A 26,289-nucleotide genomic window follows, 5' to 3' on the forward strand; every position below is an offset into this window, starting at 1 on the left:
CAATCTCCTCATAAGAAACCAGCGAAAAGAACATATTCTTTAGCCTAGGAATTGGGGAGTCAAATGATAATGTCGAAAGTGAACATTCAAGAACACGACTAGGCATGCAACTCAGATACACAGAAGCAAATATGTAAAGTGGTCACATCAGAAGCTGTCCAACTTCAGGGGGAGGAGCGGGCATAAAGATGAGTGGCAGCCCAAAACTGACCCCAATGAGGTAGAGCTCAGACATAGCTCCACTCTCTAACCTCTTTACCAATTCTCATACCCACCCTCCTTCCACGGCACTCTCACCTTCTCTGTTGGGTTAGATCATTCACTGCAATCGCCGCACACCACTCACAGACCATATTCACAGATGTGCAGTTTATCAGGGAAGCACCTGGTTGCAGGTTAGCATCAGGATCCACTTGGAAGTTACAGGAACAACTCAGGATAGAGCCCAATCACAACAGCTTCTTTTAAAGAAATAATCTATGATTAATGGAGAGTTAATACATATATCAATAATTCCATAGTTTAATCACGTCAAGCAGAATTGTACAATTGCTACTACAATCAGTTTCCACACATTTTTTTTCTTCCTGGACTCCTTGACATCATCTCCCCACTCCCCCCAACCCCTTATTCTATATGCTGTCCCTATAGGTTCATCAATCCTGGGTTTCATATACTGGAAAACAGGAAAAAATGTAATACAACTTCAAGAGGATGACCCTCCATGACATAACACCTCTGAGATACACCCTAATATGAACAAACAAAAATACAGAAAATGTTGAAAACCAGATCTGGTCCAGTGTGCATCAGTGGGGGGATCAACTGACAAAATGTTAACTGTTCAAGTCAGATTTATGCCTTTGATCTTCTCTACTCATCTCTCCAATGCCCTCTGTTTAGTAACCACTTTCCTCCCATCCCTCTAGTATGGATGGAGGGAGATCACTGGAGGCTGATTTCCTATGTAGAGCCCACAAATGAATCTTGGGCTCCCACTGTCAGCCATAGCCTTCTGCAAACTGGATTCTCACAATTTAGGCGCTGATACTAATCCCTTCTTCGACTTCAGATTTATGATTTATAATCCTTTGGTGACTGATGACGGTGTGCTTCTTCCATGTGGACTGAGTTGACCTCTCACTTAGACGGCTGCTTGTTTGGAGACAAGCCTTTAAGACCCCAGAAGCTATTTTGTCTGACAGTTGGACACCATCTAATTTCTTTGCCACATTTTGCTATAGCACCCATATCTTCTGTGTTCCCTTCCTGAGAGTGAGTATCCAGCAGGGTCATGGTGTAAGAACTAATTGTTCACAATTTGGAGCTAGGATTTAGCATGAGCCCAAAGCCCATTTCTGGATCTATGTTTGTGTGTGTGTGTTATTATTGTCTGTCTTTTATCTGACTTTGGATCCCTTTCAAAACTTCCTTGTGAATTTATGGTAAAGAGCCTTATCGATCATCCTCCTGGGGCAAGACAGCTACTTAACTGTGACCGCAGGCAGCCCTGGCTGCTGGGCCCTGCTCAGGCCTGGCCTCTGCCTTGTTCTGGCAAGTGTTACAGTTCTTCAGCTGTGCTGATAAGTACTTGCAGACACCCTCCTCCTGCCCAAAGGCACTCAGCACTCTCATTCCATGGGTCAGCAGGCCTCTTCATAGTGACTCCTTCCCATGGACTGCACCTTCCCATCTTGGTCTCCTGTTTCTGCTGCTGCTCTCTAGGCCAGAGGCCCTTAAACTACAGCCCGTGGACCACATGCGGCTGGCTCGCTGAGAGCATTTATCCTGGCCGCCGGGTGTTTCTGCCCCGTTTGCTTTTTTACTTCAAAATAAGATATGTGCAGTGTGCATAGGAATTTGTTCATAGTTTTTTTTTTAACTATAGGCCCTCCAACGGGTCTGAGGGACAGTGAACTGGCCCCCTGTTTAAAATGTGTAAGGACCCCTGCTCTAGGCCAATGGATTCTATTGTGCTTGTTGCTGTTTCTTGTCATCTTGTGCGATCTCCTGTGTTAGAGTTTGACTCCTGGGTCTAGAAGGCTCTCAGTCCAGGCACCCTGGGTCCAAGGGACATAATCTGCCCCCAGCTCTTCTTGATGATAGTAAGGTCTTCTCCCAATCTCTGGGATGGGCTTAAAAATTTTTTTTTATTAAATACTTTTATTGGGGCTCTTACATCTCTTATCACAATCCATACATTCATCCATTGTGTCAAGCACATTTGTATATACTTTGCCATCATTTTCAAAGCATTTTCTTTCTACTTGAGCCCTTGGTATCAGCTCCTCATTTCCCCCCCTCCCTGCCCCTCTCTCATGAATCCTTGATAAGTTATAGATTATTATTTTCATAATTCTCTGCCACCCTTCACCCACTTTTCTATTGTTCACCCCCCCTGGGTGGGGGCTATATTTCAATCCTTGTGATCGATTGCCCCTTTCTGCCCCCACCTTTCCCTTATCCTCCTGGTATCTCTATTCTCATTGTTGGCCCTCAGGGTTTATCTATCCTGGATTCTCTATGTTGCAGGCTCTTATCTGTAGCAGTGTGCATGTTCTGGTCTAATCTGACTTGTAAGGTAGAATTGAGGTCATGATAGTGGGGGGAAGGAAGCATTAAAGAACTAGAGGCAAGTTGTGTGTTTCATCAGTGCTATCCTGCACTCTGACTGGTTCATCTCTTCCTTGTGACCCTTCTGTGAGGGGATGTCCAATTGTCTACAGATGGGCTTTCAGTCTCCACTCCTCGTCTCCCCCACTCTCGCATGGGCTCTTTTTAAGCCTAGCAGGATGGTAAAATTGATCAATTTCCTACAGAGGCACCATGCACCTTATTTGCCTAATCCCACTCCAGCAAGGACTCCACACACCTTCTTTGCAGACACCTGAACGAACACCTTAACAAACTGTCTAATCCCTGCAAGCTTCCACACCTTATTTGCAGAGTCTTACCCAATTCTCTTGTGGATGTTACAAGAATGTAGCTAGAAAAGCCATATAAAATTGATTCATAGTACCACCGCAGTGCGAGTGGGTTACTAAGACAACTGTTTTAATTAGCAAGACCTTTTAACTTTTCAGACGACAGCATGTGTACCTTAGATGAAGTAAAAACTTTCAAAGTGGTGAAGACCAGTGGTGAAGACAATGCCATAAGTTGTTTGTAGATGCACAGATTCCCATATGTCCATGGGAGCATGAAAATGAAGAGGAGGAGACTCACCACGCTAAAACATGTATTTATTTGTTTTCTCGAGAAGAGGAGAGGAACGGGAGGGAAATGGGACTAGAGAAATCGGTATGAGTAGACTTTAGGTTAGTTTGTCAGAAGCCACGCCTCGTGTGAGGCTCCAAAGAGCAGGTCTACCTTCTGTGAAAATCAGCATTTTGAACACACGGAGGAGGATCACATCAGGTCCCAAAGTGAAGGCTGCCCCCATCATTCCATAGCTGCCAAGCTGCTGCGAATCATGGTCCAGCCGAGTGACACGCAGCATCATAGACTCCCTCACGCTCACCTCACAGAAATGAGGAGTGTCAGATAAGAAGGTATTCGACCAGGGAGGAGTAGGTGTACTTGAAGGAACCCTGCTGGTATAGTGGGTTCCTTGTGGGGCTGCTCATCGATGAGCACTTTGAAGCCACCAGCTGCTCCTAGGGAGAAAGATGAGGCTTTCTACTCTCACAGAGTCACAGTCTCAGACACCCACAAAGGCAGTTCTACCCTGTCTTACAGGGTCGCTATGAGTCAGTCATGAGTTTGGTGTGGTTTGGGAGGTGTACTTCATTGAAGAAGAAGAAAGAAAAAGAATGAGAGTAAATATGAGAAAATGATCAGTAACTCATTATGAGTGGTGGGAAGATGTCACCAGGCTGATTAGGCCCCTGGGCTTTCCTGTATCTTTCAGTTCCTTAGAGTAAATGAAGCAGGCAGAGGAGGAGGTGGGGCAGTGGGCCACTGGCGTTTGGGAGACACCTGGAAGCCCTGGTGGCAGAGTGGTCATGTGTTGGCCTGCAGTCTTCAAGGTCAGTAGTCTGAAACCACCAGGCTGGCCGAAGGAGAAAGACCAGGCTTTCTACTCCAATTAAGAGTCATAGTCTCACACGCTGGTGTGCTTCTTCCATGTGGGCTTGCTGCTTCTCTGCTAGATGGCTGCTTGTTCAAACTTCAAGCCTTTAAGACCCCAGATGCTATGTGTTTTGATAGCCTGGCATCATACGCTTTCCTTACATTTACTTATGCATCCATTTTGTCTTCAACAATCAGGCAGGAGGGTGAGCATCACAGAATGCCAGGTTGTTAAAACAAAGTGTTCCTGCCTTGAGGAAGGGCTTGAGCAGAGACCGAAAGTCCATCCACTACCTCAGTGTATTGCCATATAAACATGCGTACATAGGTCAATACCTCTATTTTTATGAATCAATGTATTGACGTGTACACACTTACACTTAGACCTCCAGCCATAGCTTTGCTTCCTAGATCTTCCCTGTTTCCTTTTAGCTTCCTCCTGCTCCACCATCATGCTCACTCTTCTTCTGCCTCTTAGTAATTCCTCTCAGCTAGACTACTGTTGCTCCAACACCCCCAGGATCTCTATGTCCTCCTTGTTGATTTTAATTCCCTAGTTGTTGACGGGATCGGGTAACAGGCATCAGAAGACCAAAACAAACAAAACCATATTGCTGAGAATGAGGTGGGGGGTGGTAGTGTCGGGGCAGAGACCCCAAGCCCATCTGTAGACAATGGGACATCCCCTCACAGAAGGGTCACAAGGAAGGGATGAGTCAACCAGGGTGTAGTATAGCACCGATGAAACACACAATATTCCTCTGGTTCCTTGAGGCTTCCTCACCCCCCACTATCATGACCCCAGTCCTTCCTTTCACTGCAGGCTAGACCAGAGCATGTACACAGGTACAGATAAGAGATAAGAGCTCGAGAGAAAATGTTTTGAGAATGATGTACAAATGCGCTTTACACAATTGATGTGTGTATGGATTGCGATAACAGTTGTATGAGCCCCTAATAAAATGTTTTAAATAAATAAATAAGAGAGAGAGAGATAAGAGCTCATGACACATGGAATCCAGGAACAGGAATGGGTGTAGCAATACCAGGAGGGTAGGGGAAAGGTGGGGAGAGGAGGGGTGGAAGGGGGAACGGATCGAAATGATGGACACATAACCACCCCCAGGGGGCACAAACAACAGAAACTGTGGAGGAAGGGAGACAGCTGTTGGCAGAATCATAATAATTTATCATGAGGTCATGGAGGTGGGAGGGGGAGGGAGGGTAAAAAAAGAAGCACCAATAGAATGACACTGGGAGGGTCAACGGGGTCAATAGGGACCGTGCTCTTGAGGTAGCAACTGGAGACAGGAGGTCCCATAAACGAAAAGTTTCTTCAAGAATTGAGTTCAGGAGCTTTTGGTAGCAGTGTGGCCCTGATGCCCAGCCTGGGCAGTAGCTATCCTGCCTATACCAGCGGTTCTCAACCTGTGGGTCGTGACCCCTTTGAGCATGAGGAAGGTTGAGAACACTGTCCTAGACTCATAAAACCAAACTCACTACCATGGGTCATTTCTGCCTCACAGGACCCTATGGGGCAGCGTAGAACTGCCTTCATGAGTTTCCAAGACTGTAACTCTTTACAGACATTTGAAAGCCTCATCTTTCTCCAACTTGCAGTATTTCTCTGAGGTCGGGGAGACCTTGATCCTGGAGCGCAAGGTCAGGCTAACAGCTGCCATCTACAAAGGTGGACTCACAGTGCCCTCTAGTGGTCACAGTGTCAGCCTCCCCTCCACAGCCATAAAGGCCAAACGAAGCCCATTCTGACTCAATACCCCTATGCCATCGAGTTGATTCCAATTTACGGAGACCCAATGTCGGGTTTTGGAGGACGTAAATCTTTACAGAGGCAGACAGGCTCATATTTCTGGTGGGTTTGATCACAAACTTGGTGGTTAGTAAGCCCCCCACACACACACACACACAGGGCTGGCTCCGTCATGACCATCTCCTCTTTTTAAGGCCCAGATTGAATTCTTTTCAATGACCTTTCCTCTGCACAAGTACTCCCATCATGAAAAAGGGGTGGAGAAAGAAAGAAGTAAAAGGAATGCAAAATGTAACCTTCCTCAGTATTCCAGAAAAGATTATTAGACATGATACACATTTTATCGATACAGGTTTAAAACTAGCTAGGAGTCCTGGTGGCCTAGTGGTTACTTGCAGGGCTGTTTGAAACCACCAGCTAGCTGCTCCTTGGGAGAAAAACAGTACATTTTGCTCCCGTAAAGAGTCCAATCTCGAAAACACACAGGGGCGGTTCTACTCTGCCCTCTAGGGTCACTGTGAGTCGGTTTTCATAACGCCGCTGACAAGAAGCAGTGATGGCCAGAAGAAGCAAGGTGGGCAGACACCAGGGGACCCCAGGTAGCCAGAGGGAACACAAGGGGGCATTTTGGACAGAAATCAACCTTAGGGATGAGAACTGGGCATGGAAAGAGCAGGAACTTGGAGGAAGATCTTAGCGTCTGCCCCTCACCAGCTGTGAGGACCTGCACAAGTTCTTTTGCTCTACTGAGTCTGGGGCCACATTAAAGTAGCTCCTGCCGTGGTTCCCCTGAGAGGCAGCTGAGCCCGGTGGTCAGGAACAGACTTGAGCCAGACCGCCCTGGTGGACTCCCAGGACCACCACCCATTGCCCGGCCTGGGCAAGCAGTTTCACTTCTTCACCTCCCTCTCTGGAGGGACATTAGCAAAGCCTGGGAGGTCAAGGTTTCCATGAGTCACCACCCATAGAATGCCCGGAAGAGCAGCTGACACCGATCAAGCATTCAGTAACAGCCGGTTAATAATTCCCCACCTGGTTGAGGGGATTCCTACTCACAGTGACCCTGCTAGGAACCATCAAGCTGTCCCATAGGAGTTCCCAAAGTTGTGGTGGTACTGTTGGCTAAACATTGTACTGCTCGATAGAAATCAACAATTCAAACTCACCAGCCACCCTGCAGGAGAAAGATCCGTCAAGAAGTACAGCTTCAGAAAGCCTCTATCAGGTCAATAGGAGTCAGAATCAACCAGACAGTAATGGGTTTTCATCTTCACAGAAGCGGATGGCCACAGCCGGCCTCTCCTTTTTCCTGAGGAGTAACTAGTGGCTTTGAACCACTGACTTTTTGGTTAGCAGCCAAGTGCTTTGACCTCTGGCTACAAGGGTTCCTGACACATATGAAGTACCTAGAATAGAATCAGGCGTTCATTCCTTTTCCTCTTCTTGCATCGGGTTCTAGAAACGTGCATGTGTCCCCATCACATGGGAATAGGGGAGAGAGTGCGTGCAGTGGATTACATAGTCTGGCCCTTTTAGCCATGTAAGATCGTATGACTCTCACCCAGTGATTGGGTAGGACTATGCACATCGTGTTTGCAGTTCAGAGGGGAGTGGACAATCTGCTAATAACATAAATAAGGTGGATGGAATATGTGCAGGGGTGGGATCATGCAAATAGGGTATATGGAACTCTAAGGAGGGGATAGATCAATTTGGCCATCTTGCTAAGCTTAAAATGAGTCATCTAGAGGCAGAACCAAGTGGACCTCGCTACCATTGAGGAAGAAGAGCTGGAGGTAGAAAGTGTCTCCCAGACCTGGGATCTCTGGCTAAGAACTTCCCAGGCCCAGGAGTGAGTGAGCTGTGGTTGGTAAGAAGTGCAGTAAGCGTGGCAGAAACCAGCTGCAGAGACACAGCAGCAGCAGGACCAGAGACCGCTGCGGTGGGCATGCTGACCTACCGCTGACCTACCGAGGGAGGGAGCTCAGCATCTCCAGGCAGGAGGCTAGTTGGCAGAACTAAAGAGATGTAGAATGCTTGTCTGAGGGCATGGCTCCCCTTTCCTCCGAGGATCTCATCTCCAGTAACTCCGAGCCCTTGTAACCCAGTCCCCCTTAGCCTTCTACTGCTATCTGATTGGAGGAGGTGGGACAAGCGATTTCCCACAGGAAGATCGGATTCCTTTGGCCTGGGGTGAGGCCTGCACCTGGCCTCCTGACAGCCCCTCAGCAGTCCCCACAGGTGAAGCCCAGGCTTGCACTCAGGAACCATGCCCACCCAGTGTCTCACTGTTACCAAGGGGCCAGTCATTCGTCTTTGCTCAGTTAGCTATCTGTAACCAAGGCAGTTACGGTCACAAAGAACTTCTTTCAGGGTTGCGGCACCTGGCCAGGGTGGCCAGCGAGCCAGCACATCACACTGACTGCTGGGAGTTGTGACCTTATTGGTACCCAGCTCCTGGCTTTCAGAACAGCCCTGGGACGAAGTGGAATACACTCAGCTTAGAGCAGGCTCATGGCCCATGGAAAAGCAGCACACCACGAGTTTATATAAAAGCCTTTTATTTACTGTATTCCTTCTCCCCACCCCTCTTCAGGCCTGGGGCCCAGCCAGCTTCTATGGTTTCCTGCAGTCTGGTTCTTAATCATGAGGCCTTGGGGACATGGCTGAGGGGTGGTCTAAGAGGTGGGCATCTCCTCATCCCTGGGGCATGGAAGTTGAAGGAACCTTTCCTGCCTGGCTGCCACTTTTCAGGAAAAGTCCCTCAAGTCAGAAGGTCCACCCCCCAGTGGTGGATGTGAGGGAAGCTCACCATGGGTCTCTGTGTGGCCTCTCCTCCACACCAGGGCCAGCCTCTCCCTGGGCAGGGAGCCCAATGTAGGGGTTGGGTGAGGTGGGGGGGAGGGGACGCTGCAGCTCAGGGGCCTAACTCAACAAACGGGGCAGGGGAGCAGGTTGGCCTGGGCGAACTAAAGGAGGGAAGAAGAAGTCGTTGGACAGCCAGGGTGGGGTTCTGGCCTGGGGTAGGGAGGGTCAGCAGGGTACCTCTCCTGGAAGAGGAAGAAGGAACCCTGCCCCGACTAGACAAAGGGCTAATGACCCAATAAAACGACTTTTGGTCTGAGTGAGCCAGAAAGGGTCCCACTTAGTTCACCTGCCGGCCACCTGTCTAGCCAGCCCCGCAACCCACGGGGGTGGGGGTGCTGTCACCCCAGCTTCTGGTGCCTGCCCCACGGTGTAAGTTCGGCAGTTCAGGACCCGGCCAGAGACGAAGCTCCGAAGACCCAGCTGATGGGTCGAAGGTGGGCCACAGGGATGCCACTTGACCGGGTCCTACTGTCTCCTCTCTCTGCCTACGGGGCATTGGGTCCTCAGGGTCCCTGGAGACCCAGCTCCCCAGGAAGCGCTCGCAGCGTGGGGGCGCGCCTCCAGTAGCCTCGGCTCTGTCCAGTGTCAGGGAGGGCACTCCAGGCTCAGAAGTCCGAGTCCACGTCCATCAGCTCCGCCTCCATCAGGTTGGTGCGAGAGTGGATGGGCCCCAGCCCCTGCCCCTGCCCCTGCCGGCGGCCCTGAGCCCAGGCCCCCGGCGCTGGGGCGCTGGGCAGAAACGGGTCCTGGAGCTCCGGACAGAAGGGGTTGGCGACCAGGGTCCAGGTGCCCTGGCGGCAGGGCTCCCCGGCTCCCCAGGGTCCCGCAGCCACCAGGCATTTCTGGCGGGGCAACTGCGGCAGCCGAGGGACGGCGCTGGGGGCGTGGTCGGTCGCGGGGCGGGGCAGCTCGGTGGGCGGTCCCAGGGGACACACCTCCTTCTTCCTCTTCCTCCGCTTTTTCTTTCGCCCCAGGCGCTTCTCCAGCTCTGGCGAGATCTCGGCCTCCACCAGCCACAGGTTGGCCTGCTCCTCCGGGGGCACTGGCGGTGGGGGGAGGGGGCATGAGGCGGCGCCAGGGCTTTGCCCACCCACCCCACTCATGCTCAGACCCCCCACTCTTACTTCTGTGGCCCCCAACTCTAAACCTCCAAGGCCCCTCCTTTCCTCCCTTACAGAAACCCAAATCCCGGTACCTGGGGTGGCCACTGGGGTGACAGACACATCCTGGGGCAGGATGGCCCCTCTCCGAGCCACCATCTTGGTGACGTGCTGGGCCCAGGCGGAGGACACGTCTGCAGAGGGCTCGTTGAGGTCAAAGGCCAAGCCAGCTGGGGGGGCGTGGGAAGGACAGGCAGGGTAAGGGCACAGGTCCCTGGTGCCACCACCTCATCCTGCATGGCCGACCCTCCCACCCAGACTCGAACTGAAAGTTCACCCTGGAGCCCACTTTCTGAATCCCGAGAGAGAGCCAGAAATCCAGTCCTGAGCCTTGTCGGGAAGTGCCGCCGTGGAGGCCCGCCCTCCAAGCGTCAGGGTGGGCAGGAGGGGTGTCCATGATGAAGGGGCAGTGGGTTTCTGTTCTTGACTGTGTCGAGGCTGGCACTGAGTGCTGGTGGGTGGGGTGGGGGTACAGCGTGATTAAAGCACGAGGGTCACTACCTCGTGAGTACACTCGTCCTCCCACGCCGACTTGGCCAACGTGTGTGCTCACATGTAACAGCGATGAGACAAAAAGCCCAGCGGGCAGATCCAGGGGACGAAACAAAGGGACAAGTGGCCAGGGGACCCCAGAGGCCAGAAGGAGCGTGTGTGAGAAAGGAAAAGCAATGGGATCCGTTTCTAAGGCGTCCATCCCGCCTCATAGGCACCCTGTAGGTCAGTGCAGAACTGGCCCCGTGGCTTCAGAGGCTGACCGTCACCATGCTCGCTTCCCTCCGGGAGCTGCAGCTGAGCTTCGGCAGCCAGCCGGCCCTACTGGGTTGGCAGCCCCGGGCTTAACCCACCCCAGCACCGGAACCACCCGAGGAGGCAGGCCGAGGCTCACCCACTGGCCCGTCGTGGGAGACAGTATGCATGCTGAAGGACAGCTCCTGGCCAGGGTTCTGCAGCAGCTCGCGCCGCTTGGAAAAGGCCTTGGCGATCATTTTGCTCTTCTTGATCCGTTTGGGCTCGTCGTCGCTCTGCCTGGTCAGCCTGCGGGGAGGGAGGCGAGGGGAGGGGTGGTGGGGCAACAACCCTCCGGGGCCTCATGGATGCTGCGGGGCCAGGCCTCCTCTGCAGAGTGGGCCCGCAGCACTGGGCTTGCCCGGCTCATCCCTTCATTCAAATCCCTTCACCGCCAGCAGAGGCCAGAGCACTCGGCCCAGCGTGACACCAGGGGGCAGTGGTGAGCGGCAGGGAAAGGCTTTCGGAGGTTCAGCACAGTTTCTACCAGGGGACACTAGGGGACGCTGACGCTGCGCAAGTAGGGCGAGCCCTCTGAAGGGGCTGGCCGCTGAGCCCACCTGCACCAGGTGCGCCGCCAGATGAGCAGTGTGGCCTTGGTCCAGACCCAGGTGCTCATGGCGATTCCGGTGCCAAACATGGCGAAGAGGTTGATCTTCTCCACCAGGAGGCTTGGGCGGTTCTTGATCTCACAGTCGGGAATGGGCTTCTTGGTGGGCAGCCCAATGGTCACGTTGGCCTGGCACCTGTGGTGAGGGTCAGACGGGCAGACAAGGCTTTCAGGTCTCCTGGGGAGGTACCCTGACCATCCAGCCTTCCTAAAGAGCTGGGATAATGGGCATGAATTCTCATCCCTGTCTGGTCCCTGGAATCACCTGGGAACTTTGAAGGAACTCCTGGCATCTGGGCCCCATCCCAGGGACTGAGAATCTCCAGGAAGCACCCACTATTTTTACAAGCTTTGCACATGAGTGAGATGGTGCACAGCCAAGCTAAAGACCCACTGCTTTGCAGTCCGGGACCGCGGAGAGCGAACAGGAGGAGGCCCACCGGTCACTTTCAATAAGTGCTATCCTGAAGTCCTTTGGTGATGCAAGTGGTTAAGCGCTCCTTCACAACCTGGAAGGCTGGTGCATTGAACACACTCCATGGTGCCTTGAAGAAAGGCCCAGCAGTGTTGCTCTCAAAAAGTCACGACCTTAAAAACTGTGCAGCACAGTTCTGCTCTGCACACGTGGGGTCACCGTGAGGCGGGTCAACCGCACTATTGCAGCAGGCTGAATTGCTGTTCATGGGAACACCAGGCGCCTTCCGCGCTCAGACTCGCTGTCACCGGGACACAACGGAGTGGAATCAAAGCCAGCACACAAGACTCACTGTGAGCTGTGGGAGAGAGGCCATGCCTCCCGTGCAGGGATCTACACTAGACCCTGTAAAACAGTGGTTCTCAGCCTCCCTTTAATACAGTTCCTCGTGTGGTGGTGACCCCCAATCATCAAATTATTTTCATTGCTACTTCATCACTGTCATTTTGCTACTGTTATGAATTGGGAGACCCCTGTGAAAGGGTTGTTTGACCCCCAAAGGGGTCGAGACCCACAGGTTGAGAACCGCTGCTGTAAAGAACACCTACGAATGACCCCACCGAAAGCAACACTGCGGGCCACAGAGAGCTGGCCAGGGAAGCTCCAACAGGAATGGCCACGTGGCTTGCAGAGGGAAGTGTGGAGGGGAGCAGACACGCGGAGGCTGCCTGCCACGTTTGGCAAGTTACAGCGCCAATGATGTCTTGGGCACTGGGAGGAAGACAGCCAGGTGGCTGAGTGGTTCCTGCGGCCCATGGAGGAGGGGCTCTCACTCACAGCACGTAATCCCGGAAGCTGCGCTCCCACTCCGCCTGGTTGAAGAAGTCGTAGAAATGACAGCTGAAGGTGATGAGCACAAAGCCAAAGGCCAGGAAGCCAAAAATGCCTGTGAACGACAAAAGCCATTTCTCCAGGAGACGCGGACAGACGAGGTGCTTCTTTCAAGTCCAGCCCGGAGGACTCCGCACCAAACTCTTGTTCATTCAGCAATCAGACACTTTCTGTGTAAGGAGTCAGGAGCCCGGGGGGTGTAGTGGTTTTATGTTGGGCTGCAAACTGCAAGGTCAACAGTTCAAAACCAGCAGCTGCTCTGCCAGAGAAAGAGGAGGTTTTCTAATCCCATGAAGAGTTACAGTGTCGGAAACCCACAGGAGGTGCTCCCGTTTCAAAGGGTTGTGATGAGTCAGACTCAACTCAGTGACCGTGAGTTTGGTTTGGGGTTTGTGTAAGGGCTAAGGAGCCCTGATGGCCCAGAGGTTAAGCACTTGGTTTTAATGGAAAGATCAGCAGTTCTGTGACAATTAGGTTTTTTTGTGCCAATACAGCACCTTTCAGGAGATATGGGTGGAGTTTAGTCTGTCAATCAGGTCGCAGCTTGATAACCTCATTTGGAGGTGCCCCTGAGATAGCTCTCTGGAGGCGGGCCACTCTCTCTCCTTCACTGTCCTGCTGGTGAGCCATCCTGAGACCTGCAGGAGTCCTGTGATGTTTCCACCACTATTGGATCCACGAGACTTTGCAACCACCGGCCTGTGATCTTCCTGCATTCTGCGTCATTGCATGTGACTGTATGAGTCTGAAGAGGGACTTATGGACCAGTATCAGACTGAAGGACTTGAGTTGGACTGGGCTGGGACATTTTCACCATATAAAATTACTCTTTGATATAAAGCTCTTTCTTATACATATATGAGTGTCTCTGGATTTGTTTCTCTAGTCAACCCTGCCTAACACAAGTTGCAACCCACCAGTTGCTGCAGATGTGACTGACTGCTTATGCGAAGATTTACAGCCCTGGAAACCCTCTGGAGGGCTTCGACTCTGTCCTTTCAAGTCGCTATGACTCACAGGCAACAGGGTGTGTCAAGCATGGAGTCCCTGGATGGTGCAAATGCCGAAGCTCTGGGTTACTAGCCAAAGGGCTGGCATTTTGAAGCTACTGGAAAGGGCCTCAGAAGAAAGGCCTGGCTTCCTACTTTTGAAAGATCGCAGCTCTGGACAGGCCAACGGAGCACAGTTGTACTTTGAAACATCGTCCTGGGGTCACCCTGAGATGGAATCTAATCAACAGTAACCGTGGATCAAGTGAAGGAGCCCTGGAGGCTCAGCAGGGAATTGCTCAGCTGCTTCCTAAAAGTTTGAACCCACCAGTCACTCTGTGGGGGAAAGATGTGGCAGTCGGCTTCCATAACGATGACAGCTCTCCATAGGTTGTCATGAGTAGGAATTGATTCAATGGCAGTGTGTGTGTGTGTGTGTGTGTGTGTATACACCTAGCAGTGTGTATAGCGCAAGACAAGGAACCACCAATGGCCTTATCTTCTGTTATCTGGAAGCGTTATACTCAATCAAAGGGGTCCTGGTGGCAAAGTGAATGGGGCTACTAACTGCAAGGTCACCAGTTTGAACCCACCAACAGGTACGGTGGGGAAAGATGAGGCTTTCTGCTCCTGTAAAGATTGACCGTCTCAGAAACCCACAGGGCAGTTCTCCATCCTACAGGGCTGCCATACATCAGAATAGACTCGAGGGCCCGTGGGTTTGGTTTGAGTTTCTATGATAAGTCAGAAGGTCTGTGTGCTTCCTCAGAGTCCTTTGCCTTTCAATAACTTTTTTTTTAACTACAAAAAGCATACATGTTCTGTGTATGAAGCCAAAAAAAAATTTTTTTTAATACAGTAGAGTGGATTCCAACTCATAGCAACACCATAAGATAGGGTAGAACTGTCCCTGTGGGTTCCTAAGACTCTGTTTATGGGAATAGAAAGCTTCTTTGTTCTCCCTCAGGGTGGCTGGTGATTTTGAACTGCTGACCTTGCAGTTAGCAGGCGTAACAGATGTAACCACTCACAATGGGCTTCTCAAGCACCCAATCTCTCCATGGATAATTTAGCATGTCTCCTTTTCTCTCTGCTCAAACAAGTGCTTGTAAAGAGAGTAACGGGCTTACTGGACGTTAATGAGCTCATTCAAGAAACACTAACCCTACAACTGCTTTTCTTCCCCAATGTTGGAAAACACGTGGCTGTGGAAGGCCGTGGCAGGAGGTTACTGAGCACCCCAGGGATCGGAGTAGCCGTGGGGAGGAGAGTGTCAGCCCCACGGGGCCCCCAAAGGCAGCTGAGGCAGGAGAGGACTCATGCTGAGCTGCACTGGCCACAGTAAGACAGGAAGGGGAGAGGGATGTGGGTATGAACAGGAACCCCAGCATTTATCTACCTGAAAAAAAAACGCTCTTCTCCTGAGCGGCCACGGACACCAGCGCACACACACATTCACATGTGCCTGCATCAGGCCCATGTTTCCATGACTGCTGTCCCCACTGAGCCCTGCAGTGGGCGGCTTGTGAGCCCGTCCCCTTGCTCACCCAGGCGCAGCATGGTCTCGTTGATCTTGCTCGCAGCCTTCTCACTCAGCAGCCCAGGGTGGTTGCTCTTGATGGAGAACAGAGTCATGACTCCTGGACAGAGCGAGACCCCAGACGTTAGCAGGGGGCGAGGCCACACACCAAGGGGCATGGCTGGGCTAGGGCACAGGGTCCCCCGGGCCTGGAGCAATGGAGAGCCAGCTGGTGGTCAGCCATGAACTGGACAGTCAGTCGAGAAGAGTGAGGGAGATTCAGTCCCCATCTTGCCACTCCAAAGACAGCCTTGAGGTCAAAGCTGTACTGATGGAAAAGGCATGACATGGACCAGAGAACGGCGCCACCTGCTGGGATTCCATGAGCCACACAGAGTAGCTCACATGTTCCCGTTTTTTTAAAAAGACATCTGTTCCGAGTGAAACAAATCTTAATGTATTTTATAAACGCAATAAATCCAACCCGTTGTCATTGCAACGTGTGATCGGGATGACAACTTTATGGGCAACTTGACATCCTAGTTCTGGTGCGGAGCCTCTGAGGAGTCCCGGGTGTTTACAGACAGACAGACAGCTCAGTGAGCGGATCAGTTTCCCTGTGGGGAGTCAAGGGCTGGGCTGGGGTGAGGTGGGGGGTGGCACAAAACAGATGCTACTGAGAGGAACAAGAGATGGCTGGCCAGAAAGGTGACTGAAAGTACCAGGTGTGGAAAAGGAAGTTTAGAAACCAACCTCCCACAGAGATGGGCTCTGTGGGACCAGAGGCGTATGGTGGAGCCTGGTGGCAGGAGAGGGACACCGGGGGACAGGAAGCCTGTGTGTGCGCGTGTTGGAGGTGAGCAATGGCCAGGCTTGGAGTCCACAAGCACCTCACGTGACTGAGCTCAGCCCCACAGCGCTTCGCAGCTGGTGGGGTTTCTATGACCCTGCGTCCAGCAAATCCGTGGGCGCACATTGTCCAACAGCGTATGCTCATTTTGTGTCTCGACGCCACATTTTGACCATTCTCACAACGTTCCAAAGCTCTCCATCCCACATGGTGACTCGACTGCTGGAGAGTGTCAACATAACTTGTCTTTAAACTGGGAAGAAACCGGAACTTGACTATCTTGTTTGCTTCATTGGGATGGTCTGGAATTGAACCCCCATTGTCTCTGAGGTCTGCTTGTACACACACACACACACACACACACACACACACACACACACACACGACCATAAGCTGGACTGTGCGGGGTAGGTGGGGGGGGCTCCACAAAAGAGCACTTGGCTAAGGGGTGGCCCAGGCAGGAACCCACCCGAGCTCCACTCACTGAGCCTCCAGCCTTGAGACCGGCTCTGAGGTCAGGGGGGCAGCGGTCAGGTGGTCTCTGGCCAGCGCCTGGAGCCCTTGCCCCACTTACAACAGCAGGTGCTCTGTGCATTCTGATGGCCCCCCAGGCCTGGCCTGGTGTCCGCTCACCTCGGATGAGGAAGTAGCCGCCCACAATGAGCACCAGGCCGATGGGGGCCAGCACGAAGCCAGCGCGGTACCGGTAGTTCTTGTAGCCCACGAAACAGATGCCGCTCACCGAGTCCCCATCCACCTGCAGCAGGAAGCAGGAGGGCAGAGGTGGGTGGCCACTGGGCCCGTGGTGCCCAAGCCCATCCCGCTCAGGCCCCGGCCCCTCCCAGGGACTCACCTGGGCCAAGGCAAGGATGGCCACGGTCAGCACAAAGGGCAGTGACCACGTGAGCAGGTGGAAGTAGGAGGTCTTGCCTGACAGAGGCTGGTAGGTGGTGCCCAGGGCTTTGAAGGAGGTGTGCCAGGCATAGGTGAGGACCACAAACCAGACCACACCGGCCATCAGCGCGTAGTAGACAATGACAAAGATGATGACGCAGGACAGGGTCTCGTTGGAGCTGCGCAGACGGGTGGGAAGGTGTAATCCGGGGAGGTCATTCTGGACTCCTCCCCCTCCCCCTGTACCAGGCTCCCCTATCCTGTCCCCAGATCCTTGGATTCTAAGGTCTGGGGTCCCCTAGGAGACAGGACCCAGGTCAGCAGGTCAGAATGAAGAGGACTCAGAAGGGGTCCTTCTGAACAAATCACTGAAACCCAGATGCTTGGGGAGACTTTGGGGGTGGAGAGGCTGAGTAGAATCCTACACGGGGCTCAGAGACAGGCCACCTCCTGTGGTAAACCCACATCGCAGCCCTTCCCTCCTCCCCCTCCTGCCCTTCCCCCCGGGTCCCCCAAGACACCTACGTGGGCTCCCCAAGCCTCATGGTGCCATCTGCCCGGCAGACAATCTCCCGACGGGCCCCGTCCATGAACTGGGCCAGCCAGCCAATGCTGCCCACGAAGAAGCAGGCATTGACGTAGAAGAGAATCACGGCGGGGTAGCGATTTGAATTCCTCCAGTCGGCGACAAATGTGGCCTAGAGAGAGAAGTGGGGCCTGCCCGGTGAGGCTGAGCTGCCACCGCTGCCTCAGCTGCCTTACGCTGACTCCCCCAAACCAAATCACCCAACCGGGGCTGAGTAACACCCCCTGCGCGCGGCAACCCATGGGTCTAATTGTGTTCCAGGAGAATTTCCACGGCTGTGACATTTCAGAAGGAGCCCTCCTGGAGGCCTGGTTCTGAGTTGAGCTTCAATCTGGAAGGTCAGCATTTGTAAATTGCCAGCCGCACGAGTGACCGTCTCAGAAACTCTCAGGGGGGCAGTGCTGCCCTGTCTTACAGGGTCACTGTGAGTCGGCATCAGCTCGATGGCAGTGAGTTTGTTTTTCTCTCTCTTTGGTGACCTTTTGGAAGCAGGTCACCCAGCTTGGATTCCAAGGCCATCACTGTAGCTCCGAGGATTCAAACCACTAACCCTTCTATTAGGAGCCTGGTGTTTAGCCCTTGATGCCACCCACCTCCACCAGGAACTCCCAGACTCCCCTTCCCTGGGAACCACCCCCAGACCCCGCCTCTCTCTCTCTGACAGCCAGGCCCCCACTGACCAGGGTGAAGAGCGTGCAGAGGCCCGTGACGGCACCGAAGCCGGCGATGTAGCTGTGCATGTCCTGGTGCTCGTCCTCCGTGAAAAGAGGGTTCTGGCACCGGATGCCGCAGCCCTCCACGTCCTCGTACCAGCTCTTGGGGTTGTCCGTGCGAACCAGCGGCGCCTCGCACTGGCCCGAGCTGTTGAACTTGATGTTCTGTACCTCGTTCTGCCAGCGGAGCAAGGGGAGGAGGCTCAGGGCGAGAGCTTCAGGAGTCCCCGGCTTCCTTCCGGGCTGGAAGCCCCAGCCCTGCCACGTAGTGGCCAGGTAGCCTTGGGCAGACGATGTGGCCTCTGTGAACCTCCGTTTCTTTCCCCACCTAGAACCGTGCCTGGGTGGTGGTGGCATTTAGGTAAGGGCTGCACCACTGTGAGAGGCTTGTAAGAGCCTGTGGTGATACTAGCCCATGTTATCTCCACCATCATGACGGTGCTAACTGTCAACATAGTCTGTCTCACGTCTCTCGCCACTGGGTACCGGTGTGCCTTGCTTCCTGAGAGTGAGACAGGCCTCCCAGGAACCTGGCATTCAGGACTGCCATAACTCCCCATACCTACCACATCGAGTGGCCCAAAGATCTAGGTGAACGCAAGTCATTCTTAAGAAATAAGCAGTTAATCCCCGGCTGACTGACCCAGCCCACGAGCTACCGTCAGGTTTGTGGTCTGTGGACCCTTGGCCCTGCCCGGAGCACTCACCGGGCAGCCTTCGGGGAAGTGGTCGGGGGTGCAGCGCAGGAAGTCGGGCCAGCCCCGCTCCCGCTCCACAATGGCGCAGGGGCCGCGGGTGGCCTGGCAGAGGGTGCGGCTGGGCAGTTCCACGCGGTCATTCTCGCACTTGGGCATGTACACAGCGCACAGCAGCGGCTGGATCACTGCCCAGCAGCGAGGGGCATTGCGGAGGCCTGCAGAGGGTAACAGCACGGACACACCGTGGTGAAGACCCTTCCCAACTCTGACCAGGCACCGCCACCCAAGCCCGAGCCCTGTCCCCCAGACTCCAGGCATCTCTCCGCTACACCATCAAAGCTGTCGGGCAATGGCGCTGCTCAGCAGGACACTTGGGGTGGCCCCATCTTTGGGCTGTGGGGCAAGGTGTCCCTTCACCAGAACCAGGGTTCCCCATGCCCAGACCCCCAGGCCCTTTGTTCTTACCGCACCGAGATGAGACAGAGGAGAGGTGGGAGCTTAGGAAGAGGTAGTCAGAGGAGCAGGTACGCCCAAGCCAGAAGAGGAAACAGGAAATCAGATGGAGAGAGACAGAGCAGGCTCTGTGCGGCGCAGAGGGAGGAAAGGCGTGGTCAGCAAGGCGGAAATGGGCCAAGGCTCCTGGCCTTCCAAACCCTCACCCCATCCCACCCCCTGCCCCCCGCACCTCCACCCTGCTTGGCCCAGGAGCTCCGTCAATCATCCTTGCTCCAAGAACACCCATCTCCCAAGCAGGAGGTTGTATCCGGAGAAGCGTCTGAGAAAGTGCTGCCCACACGCGTACCTGTCCCGTGGCCAGGCTGGGGGCAGGTAACAGAGAAGGGCCTTCTATCAAGATGACAACCTTAGAAGCAGTTCCACCCTGTCCTCTAGAGTGGAGGCGAGTGGGGATCAACTCCACCACACACGACCCCCCCAGATAAGGAAGGAGCCAGGGGACATACTGGTTAAGTGCTTGGCTAACTGAAAGGTGCGTGGTCTCAACCCACTGGCATGGGGAAGACCCGACGGCCTGCCTGTGGTGGGCAGCACTCTGCCACCTGCCCCTGTGGCTATGAATCCAAAAGATAGTGAGGCAGCACCTGACCGCAGCCACGGAGACCGCAGGCAGCTTGTCTCCGTCCTAGTCTTGACTCTACCTAATCTCAACCCCCAGCCTCAGTTTCCTCAGCTGTCAAGGGGGGCGGGGATGACGGATTTGCCTCCTGGCATGGGGGGGAATATTGATAGTACATTTGGTGTCGCCGTCATCAAGTCAGCGGGCCTGCTCCTCTCACGGCCAGCCCCACAGAGAGAAAGTTTCCACCAGAAGAAACCATCTCGGGCCACGCTTCTCACACCAGCCTCAAGTCAGAATCACCTGGTGAACTCCTATCTCGCCAGATTTTCTGCCCGGAGTTGGTGGTCAGAGGACTGCCTGCAAAAGAGGCAGCACGGGGAAGAGGTGGGGTGACGAGACACTGTCCGGTCTTGATTGTGGTGGCCAGTTTTACATGTCTATTGATTGAGCCAGGAGCCCTGGAGGAGCAGAGGTTAAGCAGCTTGGCTGCTAAGCCAAAGGTCAGCGATTCAAATCCACCAGCCCGTTCCTTAATAGAAGGAAGCGGCAGACTGTTTCTGGAAAACCTTGCTGTGGAGGGCAGTGGGAGTCCAAGACCCATCTGCAGAGCATCTGGTCAGACTAAGCCACTGGCAGATCCCCTCTAGCCATGGGCAAGGGTCTGCAACAGCTTGGCTATCAGACACAGATCATGGTCATCCTGATTAGGCTGGATCAAACTTGATCCTTGGCCAGTTGACCTCCCTCTGGACCCAACCTGAATGTATTCTAGGTGCAAGGATCTCTTGCTTGTCCATGACAAAAATTCCTTCCCTGGCTTTTAAAATATGAATGGAAGTCTTTTCTTTTTTGTTCATTGTTGGTATTTTTAATTTTTAAAATTTTTTATCCCCCCCCCCAAATTTTTTTTTTATCCCTACCACCTCTTTTAATTTTTGTTCTTTGTTATTTTTGTTGGGTTTCCCAGTTTGTGAAGCACAGAAGGAGTGGAGGCATAGAGACAATAACTGATGTAAGGGTGTACAGGGGATGCAGGGGTGGGTAGTGGGGAGAAGGGGAGGGTGAGGGGATACAGGGGGCGGGGAAAGGAGTATTAGAACTGAATGTGATTACACAACTCATTTTAAAGGTGATTTAATCATGGGGGGAGAAAATGTTTTGTTTTGTTTTAATCATTTTTTTGGGGGGCTCATACAATTCTTATCACAATCCATACATACAACCATTGTGTCAAGCAGAGAAAATGTTTTAAAATTGCGGCAATAGTTATACAATTCTTCTTGACATGCTTGAACGACTGAATTGTATGCTGTGGATTATGTGCCAATTAACCTGAAGAAAAAAGAAAAAAAAGATTGTAGCTGTGGAATGGGGCAGGTCTACCCTGTTCTGTGGGGTCACAACGAGTTGAACTGCCTCTGCTGCATACAACATGCATGCATCAGAACTCATAGAACTCTACAACCTACAAAGTGAACTTTACTGCATGAGGATTAAAGGATGAATTTTAAACCGGGGGGAGGGGAGTTCCCTGGAGTAAAATATATCAATTAACTAATAGTATTCTGCTTTTCTGGATTCTGTGAGCACACTGCCCTCAAGTAGAATCCAACTCAGAGAGCCTAGAGCAGGGGTTCTCAACCTTCCTCATGCCGTGACCCTCTCACACAGTTCCTCATGTGGTGGTGACCCCAACCATCACATTATTTTCGTTGCTACTTCATCACTGTAATTTTGCTACTGTGATGAATCATCATGTAAATATCTGCTATGCAGGATGTGTTTTCATTGTTACAAATTAAACATAATTAAAGCATAGTGATTAATCACAAAAACAATATGTAATTATAGATTGTGAAATATTTATTCCTAATTACAAATAAATGAAAGTTTGTCTTGAAGCGTGGCGTAGTATGGGTAACAGTCTTCATACCAGGTACTCGTATGTGGGCGTATCTGCATGTGGGGAGGCCTGCCTGGAGACCGATAGAGGAGCAGTGTCTCGGTTCCTAAGACCATTGGAAACGTGTTTTCTGATGGTCTTAGGCGACCCCTGTGAAAGGGTCGTTTGACCCCCAAAGGGGTCTCGACTCGGGTTGAGAACCGCTGCCCTATAGGATTGTGTAACGGCCCTGTGGGTTTCCAGGGCTGTAAATCTTTATGGGAGCAGAAAAACCTCATTTTTCTCCATCAGGGTGGGTGGTAGATTCCAGCCACTGACCTTGGGGTTAGCAGCCCTACGGGGAAACCCCTACTCCAGGAGGATTTTTGTGATATTTGTGGTAACTATCAACCTTTAAAAATATGAACTTTGTTTTTAAGCGAAGTAGTCTATTTTAAACTTAAAAACTCCCTGAAAAAAGATAGTTAAATAAATATTAAAGGGTTTTTGGAGGCCATCTAGTAAAAAAAATTAAGTAGGCTCCTTACCCCTTCATTATATTGAAATAAATTCTGGAACGATCAAAATCGGAATATTTTTAAAAATAAATATTAAAATACTAGATGGCAGCATGGGAAATGATGTTTGGATTTTGGCCTGGAAAGGGGTCTTTGATAAATGCCGGAAAAACCAGACGCCCTGAAATAAAAGGCTTAAAATTCAGAAAAATAGACAAATTCAGTCAGGCGAAACCAAACCAGATCATAAAGCAACAAACAGGAAATAAACTTCTAATCCCTTTTGGAGCCGAAGTCCGTCTGTGCACCAAGCCCCTCCAAGTCAGTAAGAACCACAGCTCGAACTGAAGGGTCCAACCCACCCACGAGCTCCACAGAAGAGAGGATCTTTCCACAAAGCTTACCGCCTAGAAACCCTAGGGGCAGGGCTACTCACTCACATGGGCAGGCCAAGAGTCAGAACGGACGGGGCAGCACCCACCAACAGGACAGGTCACATGGAAGCAAAACCAATGGTCTTCCAGCTCAAAAAGAGATGCTCACCATCACTTAGGAAGAGAGAAATATGCCACAAACCACACAAGACACCAGTTTGCACTGTCAGAGTTGTTAGGGAGCATCGTGGTAGAGCCGACCTGCAGAGACCCCGTGGAGAACCGGAGACACGGCCGGTCCTGAGCCATCCTCACAAGTGTTCCTAAGCTTGCGCTTATGGTTGCTGCAGCCACGGCGTCAATCCATCTCAATGAGGGTCTCCCTCTTTTTCACTGCCAACTGTAGAGTGGTACGGATAAAAATACTGTATTGACAAGAGTTTGAAAGAACTGGCATGCTTATAGATTATTGGTGGAAATAAAAACGAGTAATATTCATGACTATTCAATATATTGAATAATATCCAATACACTGAATGATAATATTATTCAGTAATATTATTCATATGAATAATACTATTCATTGGTGAAGAATATTTGGCATTACCCATCAAAATTTGAAAGATGCTATAAGCAAGGTATTGAACGATGCAGGCGGCATCAAGGGAAGATGGAATGAATATACAGAATCCCTGCGCCCAAAAGAACTAGTTGGCAATCTCCCATTTCAGGAGGGAGCGTATGAGCAAGAACTTGTGGTGCTGAAGGAAGAAGTCCACACTGCATTGAATACATTAGCTGAAAACAAGGCTCCGGGAATTGATGGGATACCCGTCGAAATGTTTCAGGAAGCTGAAGAAGCCCTGGAAGCACTCACTCGTCTATGCCAGGAAATTTCGAGGGCAGCTACTTGGCCAACTAACTGGAAGAGATCCATCCAGATTGGTGCCCATTCCAAAGAAAGGTGACCCAACAGAATGCTCAAGTTCTAGAACGATATCATTGGTACTGTACACAAGTAAATTTTTGGTTAAGATCCCCCAACAACGGTTGCAGCAGTCCATTGACAGGGCTCTGCCAGAGGTTCAGGCAGGATTCAGAAGAGGCCATGGGTCAAGGGATATCACTGCTGATGTCAGATGGATCTTGGCTCAAGGCAGAGAATACTAGAAAGATGTCTACTTGGTTTTTATTGACTATGCCAAGGCATTTGACTGTGTGGACCATAATGAACTGTGGGTAACCTTGAGAAGAATGGGAATTCCAGAACACTTGATTGTGCTCATTCGGAACTTGTACATGGATCAAGAGGCAGTTGTGTGAAGAGAACAAGGGAATGGATTAAACAGCCTGGCTTAAAATCAGGACGGGTGTGCGTCGGGGTTGTAGATCCTCATCATGCTTATTCCATCTGTGTGCTGAGCAAATCATCAGAGAAGCTGGATGATATGAAGAAGAGGATTGGAGGAAGGCTTATTAACAGCCTGCGATATGTAGATGACACAACCCCGCATGCTGAAAGGAGGAATTGAAGCACTTGCTGAAGAAGATCAAGGATTTTAGCCTTGGATGACAACTCAATGTAAGGAAGACCAAAATCCTCACAACTCAACCAATAGGTAACATCATGATAAATGGAGCGAAGGTTGAAGTTGTCAAAGATTTTGTCTTACTTGGATTCGCAATTGATGTTCAGGGAAGCAGCAGTCAAGAGATCAACAGATGTATTGCATTAAGTAAAGCTGCTGCACAAGACCTCTTTAGAGTAATGAAGAGCAAGGATGTTACTTTGAGGACTAAGGTGTGCCTGACTTAAGCCATGGTCTTGCATCATATACATGTGAAAGTTGGACACTGAATAAGGAAAACTACGGAAGAATCGATGCATGTGAATTGTGGTGCTGGAGAAGAAAATTGCAAGTCTCATGGCCTGCTAAAGGGACAGACTGATCTGTCTTGGAAGAAGGAAGGCCAGAGTGCTCCTTAGAGGCAAGGATGGCAAGACCTTGTCTCACATACTTGGGCCATGTTGTCAGGAGAGACCAGTCCCTGGAGAAGGACATCACGTTTGGTGAAGTGGAGGGGCGGTGACAAAGAGGAAGGCCCTGGAGGAGATGGATGGACACCGTGCCTGCATCAATGGGCTCAGGCATCGGAACAATTTGGAGGATGCAGTTGACAGGCTTCCACGGACCGGGCATCACCACCAGAGCTCCTTCTAAACCCCGATTATTTAGCAAGTCCACTCCTTTTAGTATGTACCTGAGGGCACATTGGTGACTCAGTGGTAGAATTCACCCCTCCAGCCAATTATTCTCAATAGCAGCTTCCACTCACTTGATGGACGGCATGTTCAAATCAAGCCAAACCAACCGCCATTGAGTAAACGGCAACTCATAGCAACCCAGTAGGACAGAGTAGAACCACCCCTGTGGGTTTTGAGATGATAACTCTTTATGGGAATAGGAAACCCCATCTTTCTCTTGTGGAGTAGCTGGTGGTTTCGAACTGCTAACCTCAAGGTGCTTAGTGCATAACCACTAAGCCACCAGGTTCCTTGGATGGCATGTTAAACTGAAAAGAAAAAAACAAAACAAAACAAAACAAAAAACCACCCTCTCTGCCGTTGAGTAGATGCAGCCTCATAGTAACGTTATAAGGCAGGGTGGAACTAACTGCCTCTGCGAGTTTTGAGCTCCCGACCTTGCAGTTCTCTGTCCAAGGCATAACCACTACACCACCAGGATGGCAGGGCAAATCCACCTAACATTTGCAACATCGACAACCCAGCCATCATGGATTCCACCATGCCTGGGAAATGTAATGCTGGGCGCACCAGAATCCACTTCAGAGCATGCTGACAGCAATGTTGTTCGTGACCCCAAACCAGAAACAACTGAAATGTTTACCAATAAGAAAATGGCTAAGCTAATTATGGTGTCTTTGTTGTAGTCATGCAATGAAATATTACTGAGCAATGAAAATAACGACCTACAATAAGATGGATACATCTTACCAAATAATATAGACTATAATAAGATGAAGAAAACATACACAACACATTCCTATTGGTAAAAAGTTCAAAGCCATATGCTCCCTTGAACAATGAAGCAACATGAGACCAATCGTCAACATTTCCCCCAAAGTGTTGATCGGAAGGCAAGGAGGGGAAGGGAAGCTAGGTCCGTGGAAACAAGAGGGACAGAATGGAAATCATGAGAATGCTGAAACACTGTTGAAACTATAACCCAAAGCACGGAACAATCTTGTGTGAGAAACGTTAAAGGGGAACTTAATGTGCTGCGCAAGCCTTCACCTGAAAGGCAATCAAGGTTGGTTGGTTGGTTGGTTTGCCAGGAAGGTGGTTACCTCTAGAGGAGGCAGGGAGTGTGGGGAGGAAGACCAAGGGAGAGTTCTTGGGGGGCTTGCGGGGTTCTCTTTCTTCCCTCAGGTGTCCCTTTCATCAAACTCAGAACATCTGTGCTTGGGAGTCCCGGGTGGTGCAAACAGCTCATGCCCTCTGCCTACCAACCACCTGGAGCAGTGGTTCTCAACCTGGGGGTCGCGACCCCTTTGGGGGTCAAACGACCCTTTCACAGAGGTCGCCCGATTCATA

General features: G+C 51.5%; 1 protein-coding gene across 1 annotated transcript in view; it reads right to left on the bottom strand.

Moving 5' to 3' along the window:
- Window positions 1-8,386: 8,386 nt before the first annotated feature.
- The window catches only part of SMO (smoothened, frizzled class receptor), a gene marked incomplete at its 5' end in the record, with an annotated part of 23,478 nt that continues 5,575 nt past the window's right edge, over window positions 8,387-26,289 (bottom strand). The window contains 11 exons of the mRNA XM_013005943.2: window positions 8,387-9,752; window positions 9,906-10,040; window positions 10,757-10,905; window positions 11,217-11,402; window positions 12,519-12,627; window positions 15,109-15,201; window positions 16,564-16,687; window positions 16,784-17,003; window positions 17,350-17,522; window positions 18,091-18,300; window positions 18,831-19,036. Of these exons, the coding sequence (XP_012861397.2) occupies window positions 9,316-9,752; window positions 9,906-10,040; window positions 10,757-10,905; window positions 11,217-11,402; window positions 12,519-12,627; window positions 15,109-15,201; window positions 16,564-16,687; window positions 16,784-17,003; window positions 17,350-17,522; window positions 18,091-18,300; window positions 18,831-19,036 (2,042 nt within the window). The remainder of the gene's footprint in view (window positions 9,753-9,905; window positions 10,041-10,756; window positions 10,906-11,216; window positions 11,403-12,518; window positions 12,628-15,108; window positions 15,202-16,563; window positions 16,688-16,783; window positions 17,004-17,349; window positions 17,523-18,090; window positions 18,301-18,830; window positions 19,037-26,289) is intronic.

The sequence above is a fragment of the Echinops telfairi genome, unplaced genomic scaffold (genome assembly GCF_000313985.2).
Source record: "Echinops telfairi isolate 266 unplaced genomic scaffold, ASM31398v2 ScPeMD7_23;HRSCAF=83, whole genome shotgun sequence".
In the NCBI taxonomy this organism is placed as follows: Eukaryota; Metazoa; Chordata; class Mammalia; order Afrosoricida; family Tenrecidae; genus Echinops; species Echinops telfairi.